We start from the raw sequence: 16148 nt of genomic DNA on the forward strand, positions 1-16148 counted from the left end.
TTATTTTGGTATATTTAAGCCTATGTATATATTACTTATTTTTTCTTCTAACTTTTTTCCCTTTCTTTTCTATTATCTGCTATTCTATCTAAAAATCTGTGAGGTATATCCTGTTGAAACATTCTTGTTATGACTGTTATATAATTTCAATCATTTGTTTCAATTTAAAAAATTCTATATAACAGTTTTAAATTAAAACTTTTTTTGCGTGACTTGATTCGTGTTTGTATCTCATTTCTAGTTTTCAGCCGGAGGTTGTTTTTCCGTGTAATAGCGGAGTTGTGGGACTATTTTACACGAAGATTTGATCCACAGCCTTATATGCGCGTGCTATTTAGACTAGTTATTTTCCACAGGTGTAACGTAGTTGAATATGTTTTTTCAAACAAATCAACAATTTTACTGCTAACTTAAAAGTAAGCAAATTCGTCATGATTGCTGACTACACGAGTGAAAGAAATCCACCAGTTCTGATTTGGTGGTGTTGCGCACGCCCATCTCATTGGTTTTGTAACGACGAGCGTGTGCGAGCGCGCGGTGTTATACAGTCAAGCAACTCACTCGTAAGAAGGGAGACTTTTCAGTAGGCTTTTACCTTTTAATAGCAAAATTCTTGGTATTACCACTGTTTTTTAACCATTTAGTTTTCTTTGCGTAGAGGGCAGTATTTCGAGCGTTTCCATAGAAGTTAATTTAATTGTTACTGACATTTATACATTTGCGACAAAGTTTTGACAGTCAAAACAACATAGAATGGCACTAACGTTAACTGCTAACTGCGAATGTGTTATTGATCTCTAGCTATTAATCATTCTGCATAGACATTTGCGAACATGTTTTTAAACAGAATTCTTACAGAAGATTTTTATCTTAAACTGGTGCTTTTGGAAAGCCAGATTCTCGTGTTGATTTTCACTGTACAAATCTAATTCTGTATTCATATGGGATAACGCTCATTTCCTTTGGGATTTATTTATTTTTATTGGAAAGTCAAGAATGAATTTCGATCAGCTGTTGGCCACGATAGACGGCTTCGGGAGGTACCAGAAGCTTTTGTATTTATGGATTTGTTTACCGCAAATATTTCTGGGGTTTCACATGATGGCGAGCGTCTTTACAGGCGCCACGCCACCCCACTATTGTCAGGGTTCACGTCTCGAGGATCGGTCCGTTACCGGCGGCAATCTTTCACACATAAACTTGAGCATCTCCCTCTTATCTGGCTATGCGGACTCATGCACAGTATTTTTAGCAGAAAATCAGAGTGTATACTCAAGTTGTGAAACAGGATGGGTGTACAGCCACGAGGTATTCGAGAGCACGATTGTCACAGAGGTAATATTGATAGATGATCCATTATTCATTACTAATTCAACATGTACATGATACAGATCTTTGCCATGAAGAACATTCTTCAGAGTAACATTTTAATGTTTGCAACTTTGTTGCAGCTCTTGTAAAATGTAATTTAGTTTCATATTATTTATTTATTTATTTATATATCTTTACATCATTATTATACTTTTCTTTGTATTTCATATAAACCTCACTGATTGTATTTAGTTAAATTATTTTATTTGTATAGCACTTTTGAATTGTTGCAAAGCAGTTTTACAGTAAATACACAGTAGTAAAGACAGCATAGACATAAATATAAACAATTTATTAAAGTATGTAGAATACATGGTATATTTTAGTGTTTTTTTTTTGTAGAATACATGCACATTAGCAATACTAACTGTATAAATTATTGGTGAATTTTGTTATCGTCAATGAATTCTTTAGAAACTTTTTGTGCGTTCATTTGCAGTGGGATCTGGTATGTGACAAGGCAGGTCTAAATAGTCTGGGATCCTCCATATATATGCTGGGTCTGCTTGTGGGAGCTGTTGTGTTTGGAGCTATGGCAGACAGGTATATAGACTAACATGCACATATTTATCCACACACTGCACATGTGTTCTTTATCTAAAGGTCATGCTCTGGTTGTAGCTTTCTCCCTGTCTTTGTCATTTTTTCCATTTAACTTTTCATGTGTTCAAAGCCTACAAGACATATTTTTATTTATTTAAGTTTTATTGTCCAATGCATTCTTTTCTAGATATATTAGTTATATTCTCATAAATCCTCTCTCTCTCTTTCTTTTTCTCTGTAAGGTATGGGAGGAGGTTTGCCCTGCTTTTATCTTTAGCACTTCAGACAGTGTTTGGTGTGGCTGCTGCCTTTGCTCCAAACTTTCCTGTTTACGTTATCCTGCGCTTCATGATAGGAACGACAGTCTCGGGGGTGATAATCAATGCATTTGTGCTCGGTGAGCCTTGGAGTACTGTGGTTACTTAGATGAACTCTCTAGTGTTTCTGTAGCACATCTGGTATAGCATGGCACCAGTAATGGCTTCCCAGGTGTTTAAGATTGTATACGATTTATGTTCAAATCTGCTCGTGGCTGAAGCTGGAACTCTCATATCTCCTTTGCCTGTAATGCTGCTTTTAAACCCCAATCCCATCCAGCCCCAAGCACCTAACCTCCGCTTCCCGCTCATCCCTCTCCCCTTTAGGCACAGAATGGACCTGTACACAGAGACGGATGCTGGCTGGTATCTTCACTGACTATTTCTTTGGTTTTGGCTACATGTTGCTGGCGGGTGTGGCTTACTTCATCAGAGACTGGAGAAAACTACAGCTTGCAATATCCGCACCAGGCTTTCTCTTCATTTTCTATATCTGGTGAGACCACAGATGCCTTTGTTGTACATAAGTTACAAATAACCTGATTTCATCATGTTCGAATTCAGACGGAAAAAATAACAAGGTAGATATTGCAAAAATGTATTTTAGTAATCCAATAGTTTATATATATATATATATATATATATATATATATATATATATATATATATATATATATATATATATATATATATTTTATACAATATTAAAACACCTCTGAGAAATTAACGTTTGTATTTGCTATTTGAATTGCAACTTTTTTATATATTTGTTTATTAAATAGCGAAAAAACATTTAGTTTCATTTAAATTGTTTAATATTTATAATGTTTTATTTTTATAAATCTCTAATTCTGATACTAATTTTTACAAATACAAACAAATATTTTGGCCAAAAGTGATGTACAACTTTAAACAATTTACAGCTTTGCTTTTATTCAAATATTTTATTAAATATTCAATGTTGCATTGGTATGTTCGGAGTATAAACTGAAGATCAGATTTAAGAAGGCTGGGCAAAAAAATTGCACACCACACATTTATACAAACATTACCCAGGACAATGGCTAGAAAATATTACCTCAAAAAAATAATATTTTTAACAGATATAAAATTGTAGTCAATGCATGCTTTATTACCTGGGAGCTTTCTGTTTTTCTTTGCATTTTGTTGTAGGTTCAAATAAACCCCAGATTCCATATTATGCTGTGGTTTGCCATTTTGCCTAATTATTTTGTCCAATAAATTCCTGAAAGGTTGTGTATACCCGAATGGGCATTAAAAGTGAATTCTGTACAAAACCACCCACTCCCCAGACATAACCTTTGGCGTCTGCTGTATATAATAAGGCATTAACAATAAATAAACATTATATTATACACTCACCTAAAGGATTATTAGGAACACCTGTTTAATTTCTCATTAATGCGATAGTGTTTTGGTGTGGGGGATGTTTTCTTGGCACACTTTAGGCCCCTTAGTGCCAATTGGGCATCGTTTAAATGCCACGGCCTATCTGAGCATTGTTTCTGACCATGTCCATCCCTTAATGACCACCATGTACCCATCCTCTGATGGCTACTTCCGGCAGGATAATGCACCATGTCACAAAGCTCGAATCATTTCAAATTGATTTCTTGAACATGACAATGAGTTCACTGTACTAAAATGGGCCCCACAGTCACCAGATCTCAACCCAATAGAGCATCTTTGGGATGTGGTGAAACGGGAGCTTTGTGTCCTCGATGTGCATCCCACAAATCTCCACCAACTGCAAGATGCTATTCTATCAATATGGGCCAACATTTCTAAAGAATGCTTTCAGCACCTTGTTGAATCAATGCCACGTAGAATTAAGGCAATTCTGAAGGCGAAAGGGGGTCGAACACAATATTAGTATGGTGTTCCTAATAATCCTTTAGGTGAGTGTATATGTAATACTATTAATCACTTGTAGTACACTGTTAAAAACTTGATTTTGTAAGTCAATTCAACCTAATATTTTAAGTTTTGACTTGTGATAAGTTGACATAACTTATAAAAGCAAGTTGAAATTGTTTAACTTAGTTTGTTAAGTTACAGTAATATAAAATATATGTTGATTTGAAAATTCCTCACTTGTGGTAAACATAAAAATCTTGTCTTAAATGTATTTTGCTTTACAACTCACTTTAACTGTGACTTTTAAAAGTAAACAAAAGTACTTAAGATTCTTGATCACATCCTCTGTGTATATCACTTCCTTTCCCTTTATCACTGTGACATCATAAATCTCTCCTCCCCTCTTTCACAGGGTTATTCCACATTCAGCCCGTTGGCTGTTGGTGAATAACAGAAAAGAGGAGGCAGTTGTTCTGCTGCGTAAGGCAGCCACAGTTAATGGTCGCACTTTACCTCCCACTGTTCAGGTAAACATACTCGTGCGCTCTCCTCTCTCTTTCCATCCCCCTATTTTTGGTCACGGCTCTGGCACAAACTTTAAATCCCATAAGCTCTGTTATCATCACCATAACAACAGCCATCACCCACCCTAAGCAACCAGTCTACCAAGGGGCCTTTGTGTAGTAGCCTCTATAAGGCATGAAGTGAAGCAGACTTGCTGTTAAATCACCAGGGCAACGAGGAAACGACTTTTTTTATCATCAGTTCAATGAGTTCATTGCCCAAGGTCTCTGCCATTGTAATTTTAGTGTTTGGTGATGTAATTGGACATTTCTTGTTTAAGGGTGTTTCATTATAGGGCCGTTGAATTATAAGAAAATAATGCACATCCAAGGTGGTAATGTGTGAAGTGCCATTACACTGCGGATGTGCATTATTTTTAAATAATTCAAAGGATCGGAGTCAATTATTCCTATTATATCACAGTTACCACAAAAATTGCTCTGGTACCCATTTTTAACACATTTGAAAGGTTAGGCGTGCAGTTTACAGAAAAATAATCAACACCCATGGAACATTTTTTAGCCAATAAGAATACAGCATTCAACAGGCCCTTGGTATAAAATTAGATGATCAGTTTCATTTATATTTCTGCTAGCACAGGTGGAACAATATGAGGTCCCACCCGGACGGACTCGGTATACTGCCGCTGACCTGCTTCGAACTCCAGAGATGAGGAAAAGAACCCTCATTCTCTTCTATATCTGGTGAGATTGAAGTCTTTACACATAGCCATGGCTTTGTTATGAAGACACAATCAAATGTAAACAACATGCAAGAATTCAGCTCTTAGAGTTGCATGGAACTCCTATGATGCTACTATAACTAATGGTGTTCCTATAGCTCAATGGTAGAGCATTGCGTTAACAAAGCACACATGGGTTTGGTCCCAAGAAATATTTATGCAGATAAAATATATGAAGTTTCTTTAGATATAATACACATGCATTAGGTGCCTCTAATTGTAATTTCTCTCTTTGTTTCTCCAGGTTTGTTAATGTGTTGGTGTATTATGGGTTGTCTCTGGGTGTGTCTGACCTAGGGGTAGACCTTTACCTTACTCAGTTTATGTTTGGATTAGTGGAGATACCTGCAAGGACGCTAGTGTTGGTCCTTTTGCCCTGTAGTCGACGAATCCCATTAAGCGCTTTCCTTGCTGTTGGCGGAGCAGCGTGTCTACTCACTCTCACCATCCCTGCAGGTGACTGATCAAATGTGACCGACTAGGTTCAGTTTTTCTTTTATTCCTTTCTTTCTGCTCTGTATTAAAGTACAAAGTACTTCAGACTTAATTAGTATATAAAGTATTATTTTTAAGAATCTTTCAGCCTCACAACATTTCACACCTGACTAGTAGCAACTATACAAAACAAGCAAATAAAAGTCATTTTTAGTTTTTTAATTGACCGCAGCAAGATTTTAAATAGTTCGTCTCACTTGGTCTCCCACAGACTGCATTTGTGTCAACACTGCATGCTGATTTTCACTTTTTGAAGAGCATTTCATGCCATGCACACAGCTGTGAAAACATTTTTGTTTATTTTGACACTCTGTTTGAGGAATGTTCGCAGTGTGAGATGCTAAAAAATAACAGCAAGACATAATACAACACTACATCTCATATTAATGTACATAAATAATTTAAAAATAGTGGAGATGGACACCTGGTAGCATAGAGGAAGTACTCAGGTTTAGTGCTGCCTCACGATTAGTTGCGACTAATCATTTTCCAGAATAAAAGTTTTTGTTTACATAATATATGTGGGTGTACTGTGTATAATAATTATGTAAATGCACACAGACACACGCATGTATATAATTAAGAAACATTTGCATGTGTACATACATGTTTACATTTAAATATAATTTTAAATATAATAAATAAATATTTATTATATAAATACATTTTTTTCTTAAAATTATACATGTATGTGTGTGTATTTATATATACATAATTATTATACACAGTACACACACATATATTATGTAAACAAAGACTTTTATTCTGCAATAATCGCAACTAATCGTGAGGGAGCACTACTCAGGTTATTTTTTGCAAGAGACACCAATAAAAAAAATTCAATTTTTAACTTATTTCTTAGTTTATTCACATTTTCTTAAAACATTATCCTTCTTTCAGACAGTTTTCATATCCGGACTGCTTTGGCCATGGTGGGGAAATTTGGAATTACGGCATCTTTTGCCATCATCTATATTTATTCTGCAGAACTCTTCCCAACTGTTCTCAGGTACTTTCATTTATGTTATCTATATAAATAAACAAAGCTAAATATGAAACCGCAGGCTACAATGTAAGTAAATATCAATGCAATGAAATTGCCCAAGGCTAAGTTTGCATTCTTCCCTGCAGTACTGCCACCCCAAAATCCTCTCTTTGCAAAATCATTTATAACAATAAAAAGCATTTCTGATATTCTCTGTAAAAGTATGACCTTTCATTCCTACAGGCAGACAGGTCTTGGTGTTGCTTCTATGTTTGCGCGTATTGGTGGAGTTTTAGCTCCCCTGATAAACCTACTTGGACGTCATGCACCTGTTGTGCCCATGGTAATATTTGGCTCCACCCCTCTGCTTGCCGCAGTGCTTGCCTTGGGATTACCTGAGACTGCCAATCGCCCACTACCAGACAGTATTCATGATGCCGAAAGGTAAACAATCACAACACAAAAGAAATTTTAATCGATGACAGAATTATTATTATTTTATAATATACTTTAGATTTAGATATTTCTCTTCATTTGGTGATGTTTCACTTTTTTCCTTTAGATTTTCTACTCAGAAATATGATAGACAAGTTCCAGTAAAAACCGACCAATCATCAGGCAGCACGGAAGACCAGGAACTACAAAGTTTAGCAGATGAGTCCAAATAGACATAAATGATCACAAATGCATAAACTAAAACACTATGCAACCTTATATTTTTAATCGTTCGACATTTTACATTACCAAGTAATTTGTTCAGGTTTTGATACAAAACATTCCTACTTTATGTGACTTTTACAGACATTTGAACGTGTTAAAATAATTTTGGATGTAGGCTCTAAATGTACCTCTTATTAGCAGTAGAACCTACAATGTAAAGTTGAAACCTGTAAATAATAGTGAAACTAAAATCAACCTAAAGCCATCACTTCTATCCATCCAACCACATCTTGTTTGAGCAATTATAAAGACATATGCACATGACATTACATTGATGCATTTAAAGTTTATATTTTATCATGTTGCATACACATTACATATACCATTTTACCTGATAAATGTCTTTCTAAGGCACTTCGAAGGCACCACTGCTTGGACACGTGTAGCCTATTGCAACACTTACTTAATAAAAAGGTTGAATAAATGCATGTTTTTAAAGTCGCAGAGTTATCATGTTAAAGATTTTGCCCATAATCGAGCAGCCCTTTTGTATAGGTTTTCACATTTAAATTACCACACAGTAAGTTAAGTTACATATGCAAAGAAAAGTCACTTATTTGCACTGTAATGCACTATAATGAAGCAGACTGTGCTTTGTCTTATATAATTTTTTGTAACTACATAACCATTGTGCCTTGCAGAACACTTTTCAGGTGTTATTTGGAAATGTGAAATTTAACAAATGATGCTAACCTCCTCATAATACTCTGCGAGAAAGAGTAGATGGTAAGGCTGTTAGCAATGGGTCAATGTTTGACCCAATGGGTCAATGTTTGACCCAATGGGTCAAGGCATGTGGCCTTGTGGGGTGTAAATTAGTGCCTTCTGTGTAATGTAGTCCTTATGCTTCCCTGGGGTATGTCCTGGTAAATACCACAGATATTTCTTGTGTGGACACACACACACAACACACACACAAACACGCACAAAAGTGTTTGATTTTCTTGTGGGTTCTTATGTGCAAAGCTGCGTGATGGAATGCACATCATATAAATTTACAAACAACAAGCATCTTAAAACTTTCCTTTTATTGACATTCCAACTGAAGCACATTAAAACTGGGAACAACTGTATCTGCATTAAAACCGCCAAAAACAAACAATTTCTATGTGGTGTTGTGTGATTTTTAGTAGCATGTGTGTATTAGGCCAACGTCACGTATACAGCATCAGTGGCCACACCACAGTTGTTGTCTTTCATAGACATTAGTACATAACCATCATTTCCCCAGTAAGTCGACCAGGAATTCTTCACAAGCCAGTAGGGCTCATTATCCAGTATCCCATAACCAACCGCAAGCACAGCATGATCCAAGTCATCCGTTCCGTTTTCTGTGAATATACACAACATGATCAAGGGTTAAAAACTATGCACAAACATGAATACATGAATCATTAGTGTACATATTACTTTTATAAGACAGTCTATAACATTTACTATGTAAAATATGGTAAAGCAGGCAGTGTACAGAAGAATGGTCTTTCTAATGTTCATGTATGTTACATCATGAATGCCTTTAGACTTACTGCATGCTGGTTCATAGTAGACTCCATTGCTGTAGAAGGAGAATGAGCGGTGAGCAGCATCAATGCTGACTGCTACAGGGCCGAATTTAAAGATGGCAGCCTTCAGTGCCGCAATATCACCACTGGTCACATTAGTGTAGCTGCTCACACTTGCCACCATTGACGACTTATTATAATGACACAAACCATTCTGAAACACACACACAATAATGTTTACAGTACTGTGCAAAAGTCCACCAGCTTTGTTTTATGAAAATTTAAAGGATCATTTATGTTTATTTTTCACTTTATGTTATTAAAGGTGCCAAAGAATGCATTGATATGCATCGTGTTACTTTGTCCTCTAAAACCTACATAGAAGATATGTGACTTTATTAAATTCCAAAATGATATGGAGATAGTTTTACACATCCATTAACATCCCTAGAATTTTCCCCAGAATTAAATAGTCCATTATTACCTTATTTGAAAGGGTCATGAATAATAATGTTAAGCTCTGCTCTGATTGGCTGTTTCTGAGAGCAGCACAGTTCAGTAGCTCTGTGTGTGTGTGCTAACAGATCTTATGTTTAAGCCTGTATCAGATGAAGATACCGATTTTGAGGAATAATCAATTATTCGGAGATGGAAATTGACATTTCTGAGTGGTGAGTTTGTGTTTTTTTGTATGGATCTGCAAACTGTAACGTCAAAAGGAGAACTTCAGCCTAAATGCTGGCATATAGCATTAACTAGCATATAACGCTAACTCGGCAGTCACAACTTGTTTTTAACATTGCAACAATGTTGTAATTAATTTAATGTGTAATTAAAGGTTGGGACGTACATCTCGACTGTGACGTTACAGTCGGGGTTAATATTTTCCAGCAACCTTTTGCGTGCACGAGGTTTACATAAAAATAAGGAAACAATCGTGTTTGAGGCTCAGGATATGTCATTACTAGGGATGCACCGATACGGGTCTCGGTACCAAATTTTCTAAAGTGCTCGTACTCGTTAAAAGTCCCCCGATACTGTGGATCGATACCATGGTCTGAGAAATGTTTGAGCGGCGTGTACAGGGTTAATGCCTCGTGTTGTCCAAAGAGGCAGAGTTCACAACAAACTGGAAAACTAGTCCCTTGTTTTTTTGTTAAATTATATTACTAAAGCTGTTACCTGTAAACTTAAATCATGTTTTTTTATTAAGTACTCGGTATCGGTAAGTACTGAAATGCAAGTATTCGTACTCGTATTCCAAAAAAAGTGGTATCGGTACATCCCTAGTCATTACCATGTACAGAGCTCTTATTATTCATCTATGCTTAGGTAAAAATATTTTTTAGGTTTAACATTTTACGGCACCTTTAAATTACAAACAAAAAAAATATATAGGAAATATGTACACAAAAATAAAATAAAATTGTAGTACAAATGGCTTCAGGCAAAAGTCAGCATGTAGTGTAACCTACATTGGCACTAAATAGATCTTGAACTCTTTTGAGGACCCTGAAGTCAGTAGATTAGAAATTATTTTATTTTATTTAGGTTTAAGAGAGCTTACAGGTTCCTGCTATTGTTTAAATGTAAGAGGAGCTTTTTTAATACTGCTTTAATACTTCTATACATAAAAGTAACAACTAATCCCAACCAATAATCAGAAAATACAGTATTATATTATATGTTTGGTCTTGAAAAGTTCTAATTTAAGATTTTGCCTGTGTCCGAAAACTCTATTGCTGCCTTCTGAGGCGGCATTCCAAGGCAGGAAGGCATCAAGGCATGTCCGGCTTTACTTCCTAACTCCTGAGATACCTCCTTTGTCCTGTCCCACAATTCTATGCATATGTGTGTTCATGGGGAATGTGATTGGTCGAGCCTGGTCAAGTTTGAAAAAATAAAATGGCGGCCGAGAAAGTGGCTGGAGCACAAATTTAGTGTAAATAAATGTATATTTTCATTTTTTATACCTTTCAAATATGTGTTTAGTTATGACGAAGGCGCTCTCTGTTTGTATTTCAAACACGCTGCCTATGAAGTGTGTCCAAAAGCGTCTCTCTCAGCTGCCTTCATGCCTCTGAAGTCATTGCCTCAAGAGGCAGCGAGCCAACAAGTCACTGCCTTTGTTTTCGGACGCAGCCTGTATTCGAAATTGTGCTGTATTAGGATGTACACACCATGCCCATATATGCTCCATAGTCCTCTGCGGTAGAAATCCCACCATGTTTCATCATCCATTCCAAAGCTCTCCACTCCTCTCCTCCATCACAGCCATTATTACCGAACCCCCATGTGCAGTCCACAAGCATCTGCTGGGACAATGACACTAGCGTTCCTGTCTAAAACAAGCAGAGATAAAAACAAGTTAAATACAAGATCTGCCTTAAGTAATGCACACTATTCATAATTACGCAACAAATACAAATGAATGATGAAATTTATAAGCAGACATGGTACTCATTTCAATTCACAAAAAATGTATAGTGTTGTCTTTGTAGTGTATATCAGCAGCTGTGTGAGGTTTATTAGTACTGCGTTATTAGGTTTAGGGCCGGTTTCCCCGGCAGGGCTTATCCTAGTCCCAGACTAAAATGCATGTTTGAGCTGCCTTAATTTGAAAAACACCTTGTACTGACATAATCTTAACATACATTAACATACCAATAAGGTTTTTTGTAAAAAATACTTAAATGTGCTAATATAACTAAGGCCTAGTCCTGGATTAATCTAAACCCTGCCTGGTAAACTGCCCCATAGAGTTTATAGTGCAGATTTGCCTTAAGGAAAAGTGCTCCCTCTAGTGTTCCTGTTGTGGCAAAGCTCCAGCAAGATCCACAAACAGCCTGGTCTTTTACCGGGGTCACGGCACCTAAGAACAAAAATATACAACGACTGCGTTAACATTCGACAATTCATTAAAACAAATAGATCAATCCACAAAAAGGCTTCTGAAACACACCATACAGCCTCCAGTCTATTGAATCAGGGGTGGCTACAGAGCGAATTTCAGAGGGAAATGGCTTTGCCTTTCTGTAAGTCCGTTTGCCTTTACTTCCTCTCATCACAGCCAATTCTGCCTCTGATCGATCAGCCAGATAATTCACAGAAAGAGAGAAAGAATGACCTGCTCTATTCATGGAGTGAACATACCTGAAGGACAAGAGTGAGAGATAGCATATCTATATTAAATCAGATTTCCCCATTTTTTATTGTTATGCTGAGATGCTTTATGCATTTGGCAGTGACTTACAATACATTTAAAACATACATTTTTATCATTATACACTCACCTAAAGGATTATTAGGAACACCTGTTCAATTTTTCATTAATGTAATGGTGTGGGGGATGTTTTCTTGGTACACTTTAGGCCCCTTAGTGCCAATTGGGCATTGTTTCTGACCATGTCCATCCCTTTATGACCACCATGTACCCATCCTCTTATGGTTTCTTCCAGCAGGATAATGCACCATGTCACAAAGCTTGAATCATTTCAAATGGGTTTCTTGAACATGACAATGAGTTCACTGTACTAAAATGGCCCCCACAGTCACCAGATCTCAACCCAAAAGAGAATCTTTGGGATGTGGTGGAACGGGAGCTTCGTGCCCTGGATGTGCATCCCACAAATCTCCATCAACTGCAAGATGCTATGCTATCAATATGGGCCGACATTTCTAAAGAATGCTTTCAGCACCTTGTTGAATCAATGCCATGTAGAATTAAGGCAGTTCTGTAGGCGAAAGGGGGTCAAACACAGTATTAGTATGGTGTTCCTAATAATCCTTTAGGTGGGTGTATGTGTTCCTTGGGATTGAACCCATAACCTTTGCACTGTAAGTGCAATACTCTAACAGATAAAGGGATAGTTCACCCAAAAATGGAAATTCTTTTATCATTTACTCACTTTCATGTTGTTACAAACCTGTAGAAATGTCTTTGTTTTGATTAACACAAAGGAAGATATTTTAAGGAATGATCAGAGGCCCCATTGACTTCCACAGTATTATTTTTCCTAATATGGATGTCAATGGGGCTTCTGATCAATTTGGTTACAAACATTCCTCAAAATATCTTCCTATGTGTTCATTAGAACAAAGGTTGAGAGTGAGTAAATGATGATAAAAATTTCATTTTTGGGTGACAGAAACACATACCGAATATTATGCACAAAGTTGTGCTCGCGTTCCTCATGCTCTGCTTCACTGTCATACTGCCGGTTATACTTTTCCTTAAAGTGGCCGAACATTCGATGGGCATGGCCGACGGGGGAAGTGTGGACAAGATCTTGAATGGGGTTGGCCAGTAGCCGATTCTCCACACCAGGGCCAGGAAAATCCCCACAGGTCATTTCTAAACACACAATACACCAATGAGTATTAGTTTAGTGCGCAAGTGTAGTAAAGGCAAACAAAGTAAGCGTGTATACCTCCAGGTAGTTTGAAAATGTCAGGGTCAGTTCGAGTGCTGTAGTCACTGTAGTCAATAAGGTACTTGTCGAAATGAGATCCTAAAAGCGTGTTAAAGCCCATCATCTCATAGTGACATGGCGTGGCTGGGGAATCGTTTCCTTCTGGCCGTGTTACCCATAGGCGATATGTGTTCTTCTTATTACCAACTACTGTGATATTTGTCCAGACTTCACACAGAACACCTGCATAGTATTCAATCTTCTCAAACTGCAAAGACACAACATTTGCATTACAAATAACACAGTGAGACTTATGAGATCTAATCGGTTCTCTAAATTTAAGATGGCCTGTCTGGATGAAGAGATATTTATTAAAAGATTAGTCCATTAAAAAAAAAAAAGAAAATCTAGATAATTTACTCACCACCATGTCATCCAAAATGTTAATGTCTTTCTTTGTTCAGTTGAGAAGAAGTTATGTTTTTTGAGGAAAACATTCCAGGATTTTTCTCATTTTAATAGACTTTAATGGACCCCAACAGTTTTAATGCAGTTTAAAATTGCAGTTTCAAAAGAACTCTAAACGATCCCAAACGAGGCATAAGGGTCTTATCTAGCGAAACGATTGTCAGTTTTGGCAAGAAAAATAAAAAATATGCACTTTTAAAACACAACTTCTTGTCTTCCTCTGGCTGTGTGACGAGTCAGCGAGAATTCACGTAATTGCGTAATGCTGTGGAAAGGTCACATGTTACATATATGAAACGCACATTTGCGGGCCATTTTAAACAATAAACTAATACAAAGACATTATTTAGTATTCGACATACAACAACGTCGGAACGGTCCTCTTTCTCCACACTTGTAAACACTGGGGCGCAGTTTCGCATAAGTCATCTGTGACCTCTTGACGTGATGACGTATTACGCTGGCACTTCACATGACCGGAGGAAGACGAGAAGTTGTGTGATAAAAGTGCATCTCTTTTATTTTTTTTGTCAAAAATGACAATCGTTTCGCTAGATAAGACCCTTATGCCTCGTTTGAGATTGTTTAGAGTCCTTTTAGTCTGCAATTTTGAATTGCATTGAAGCTGTTGCGTGTTGGGGTCTATTACAGTCCATTGAAATGAGAGAAATCCTGGAATGTTTTCCTCAAAAAACACAATTTCTTCTTGACTGAACAAAGAAAGACATTACCAGTTTGGGTGGCATGGTGGTGAGTGAATTGTCTGGATTTTTTAAAGAAAATTGACTATTCCTTTAATGTCAATGCAACAGGACCATCCATTCAGTTTCCTCATGTGGTAAAAGACACATACCTGAAAACCTTGCAGGTCAGGCAGTGCTCCCTGTGGAAGTACAGGTTCCTCTTTAGTACCATTGAGCTGGAAACACTTCATAACATTCAATTCTGTCTCAGTGGTCACTGGTGTGATCTTGTAGAGGGCGCCGTTGTCTAAGTCAGTACCAATCTGGAAAGTGCTCACCTGACCTGCAACAAACCTGACCGTGATAATAGTCGATTCGACTTTTCTTTCCCTCGAGATCATACCACGCTTCAAATGGCTCTTTGATCTCAGCGTAAGGCAAAGATATCACACCTAGTAAAAGGACGATATGTAGTATTGTTCACTATTAGCTTTCTATGGGAGGAAATTCACTGAAAGGGTGCTGTATTGAAATATACCTTTTACATGATACATCTTTCCGAAATCAGGAGCTTTCCTACCACCAAGTGGTGTTGCATCTGCAGATGTGGACACAAAGATGTTTTCATACATTGTCATTGTTCATATATAAACACCTGGTGCAAACCAATACTAATTCTAATGGCTTCCATTACAAATAACATTATAAGTCATCAGCTGTTTACCATTAAACCATTACAAAATTACTTGATGTAGTGTGATTTGGAAGGTATTCCAGTTTGATTTATTGGTGTGTTACTAGATAACTACACAACACTTGACCAGAAAAGAGAAAGAGAGAGAGAGAGAGACCATTATGGTTTCTGCTAAAACCAATACAATTCGCATTACATTAAGGGACATTTACTTAAGTTGCACCACAAGTAAAATATTACAGGAACTGCCATGTAGCGATTATATCACGAGACGTTTGAGATTGCATATATAGCCCCCTCTTCCTGCTTTTTATGGTTGTCTACTTTAAAACAAAAATAATATTTACCTGTAATGCACGACAGAACCACGACTCCTGCTAGAATAAACCACATGGTATAAACAGAGTATTAACGTTAAATTAATCTACTGCATTCAGACAGACATTGATACTGTTTGAAAATGTGTAGCGCTTTCTTCCGCCAGTATTCAAGAAAGTCCCGACACATAAAAAAACAACACGAAGAGAGTTGTGATAGTGGAGTCAAAAACGTTTGCACCAATCATGACGCTTGATTATAGAGGGCGGGGCTAAATTAAAGTCATATGACGTGAGCGTCCACTGTTGTTCACATGACTAGTCAGCTGTTTACATTGTGTAATTTCCTCTTTGTGGCGTTTAGAAGTGCTTTCTTGTGCGATTATCTTGGAGAATAGTTAACTAAGAAGTAGAGATTTGTTGAGTATGCTAAATAAAGGTATGCACAACTTTTAAT

At 36.9% G+C, this 16148-nt stretch overlaps 2 protein-coding genes across 2 annotated transcripts; one reads left to right on the forward strand and one right to left on the reverse strand.

Annotated features, from left to right (window-relative positions):
* Positions 1–226: 226 nt before the first annotated feature.
* LOC129455384 (solute carrier family 22 member 13) lies at positions 227–7721 on the forward strand. The gene is made up of 10 exons (XM_055220098.2): positions 227–1335; positions 1811–1914; positions 2157–2311; positions 2559–2727; positions 4522–4636; positions 5274–5377; positions 5660–5871; positions 6811–6919; positions 7139–7339; positions 7458–7721. The coding sequence occupies exons 1-10, from the start codon at positions 997–999 to the stop codon at positions 7561–7563; spliced, it is 1614 nt and encodes a 537-aa protein (XP_055076073.2). The 5' UTR covers positions 227–996; the 3' UTR covers positions 7564–7721.
* A 903-nt stretch (positions 7722–8624) lies between these two features.
* LOC129455383 (digestive cysteine proteinase 2) lies at positions 8625–15898 on the reverse strand. Its single transcript, XM_073858307.1, is given in 11 exon segments — positions 8625–8946; positions 9142–9331; positions 11298–11459; positions 11898–11989; positions 12080–12270; positions 13276–13471; positions 13548–13797; positions 14851–15024; positions 15026–15132; positions 15219–15278; positions 15722–15898. Coding segments are annotated over 11 exon segments (1656 nt in total). The 5' UTR covers positions 15768–15898; the 3' UTR covers positions 8625–8758.
* Positions 15899–16148: the final 250 nt, after the last annotated feature.

The sequence above is a fragment of the Misgurnus anguillicaudatus genome, chromosome 20 (assembly GCF_027580225.2).
Source record: "Misgurnus anguillicaudatus chromosome 20, ASM2758022v2, whole genome shotgun sequence".
Classification (NCBI taxonomy): domain Eukaryota; kingdom Metazoa; phylum Chordata; class Actinopteri; order Cypriniformes; family Cobitidae; genus Misgurnus; species Misgurnus anguillicaudatus.

Coding starts and splice junctions, on each gene's coding strand:
- LOC129455384 (XM_055220098.2), top strand. CDS start 997: ATGAATTTCGATCAGCTGTTGGCCACGATAGACGGCTTCGGGAGGTAC. Junction 1,336..1,810: donor AGAGCACGATTGTCACAGAG/GTAATATTGATA, acceptor GTTCATTTGCAG/TGGGATCTGGTATGTGACAA. Junction 7,340..7,457: donor AGTATTCATGATGCCGAAAG/GTAAACAATCAC, acceptor TTTTTCCTTTAG/ATTTTCTACTCAGAAATATG.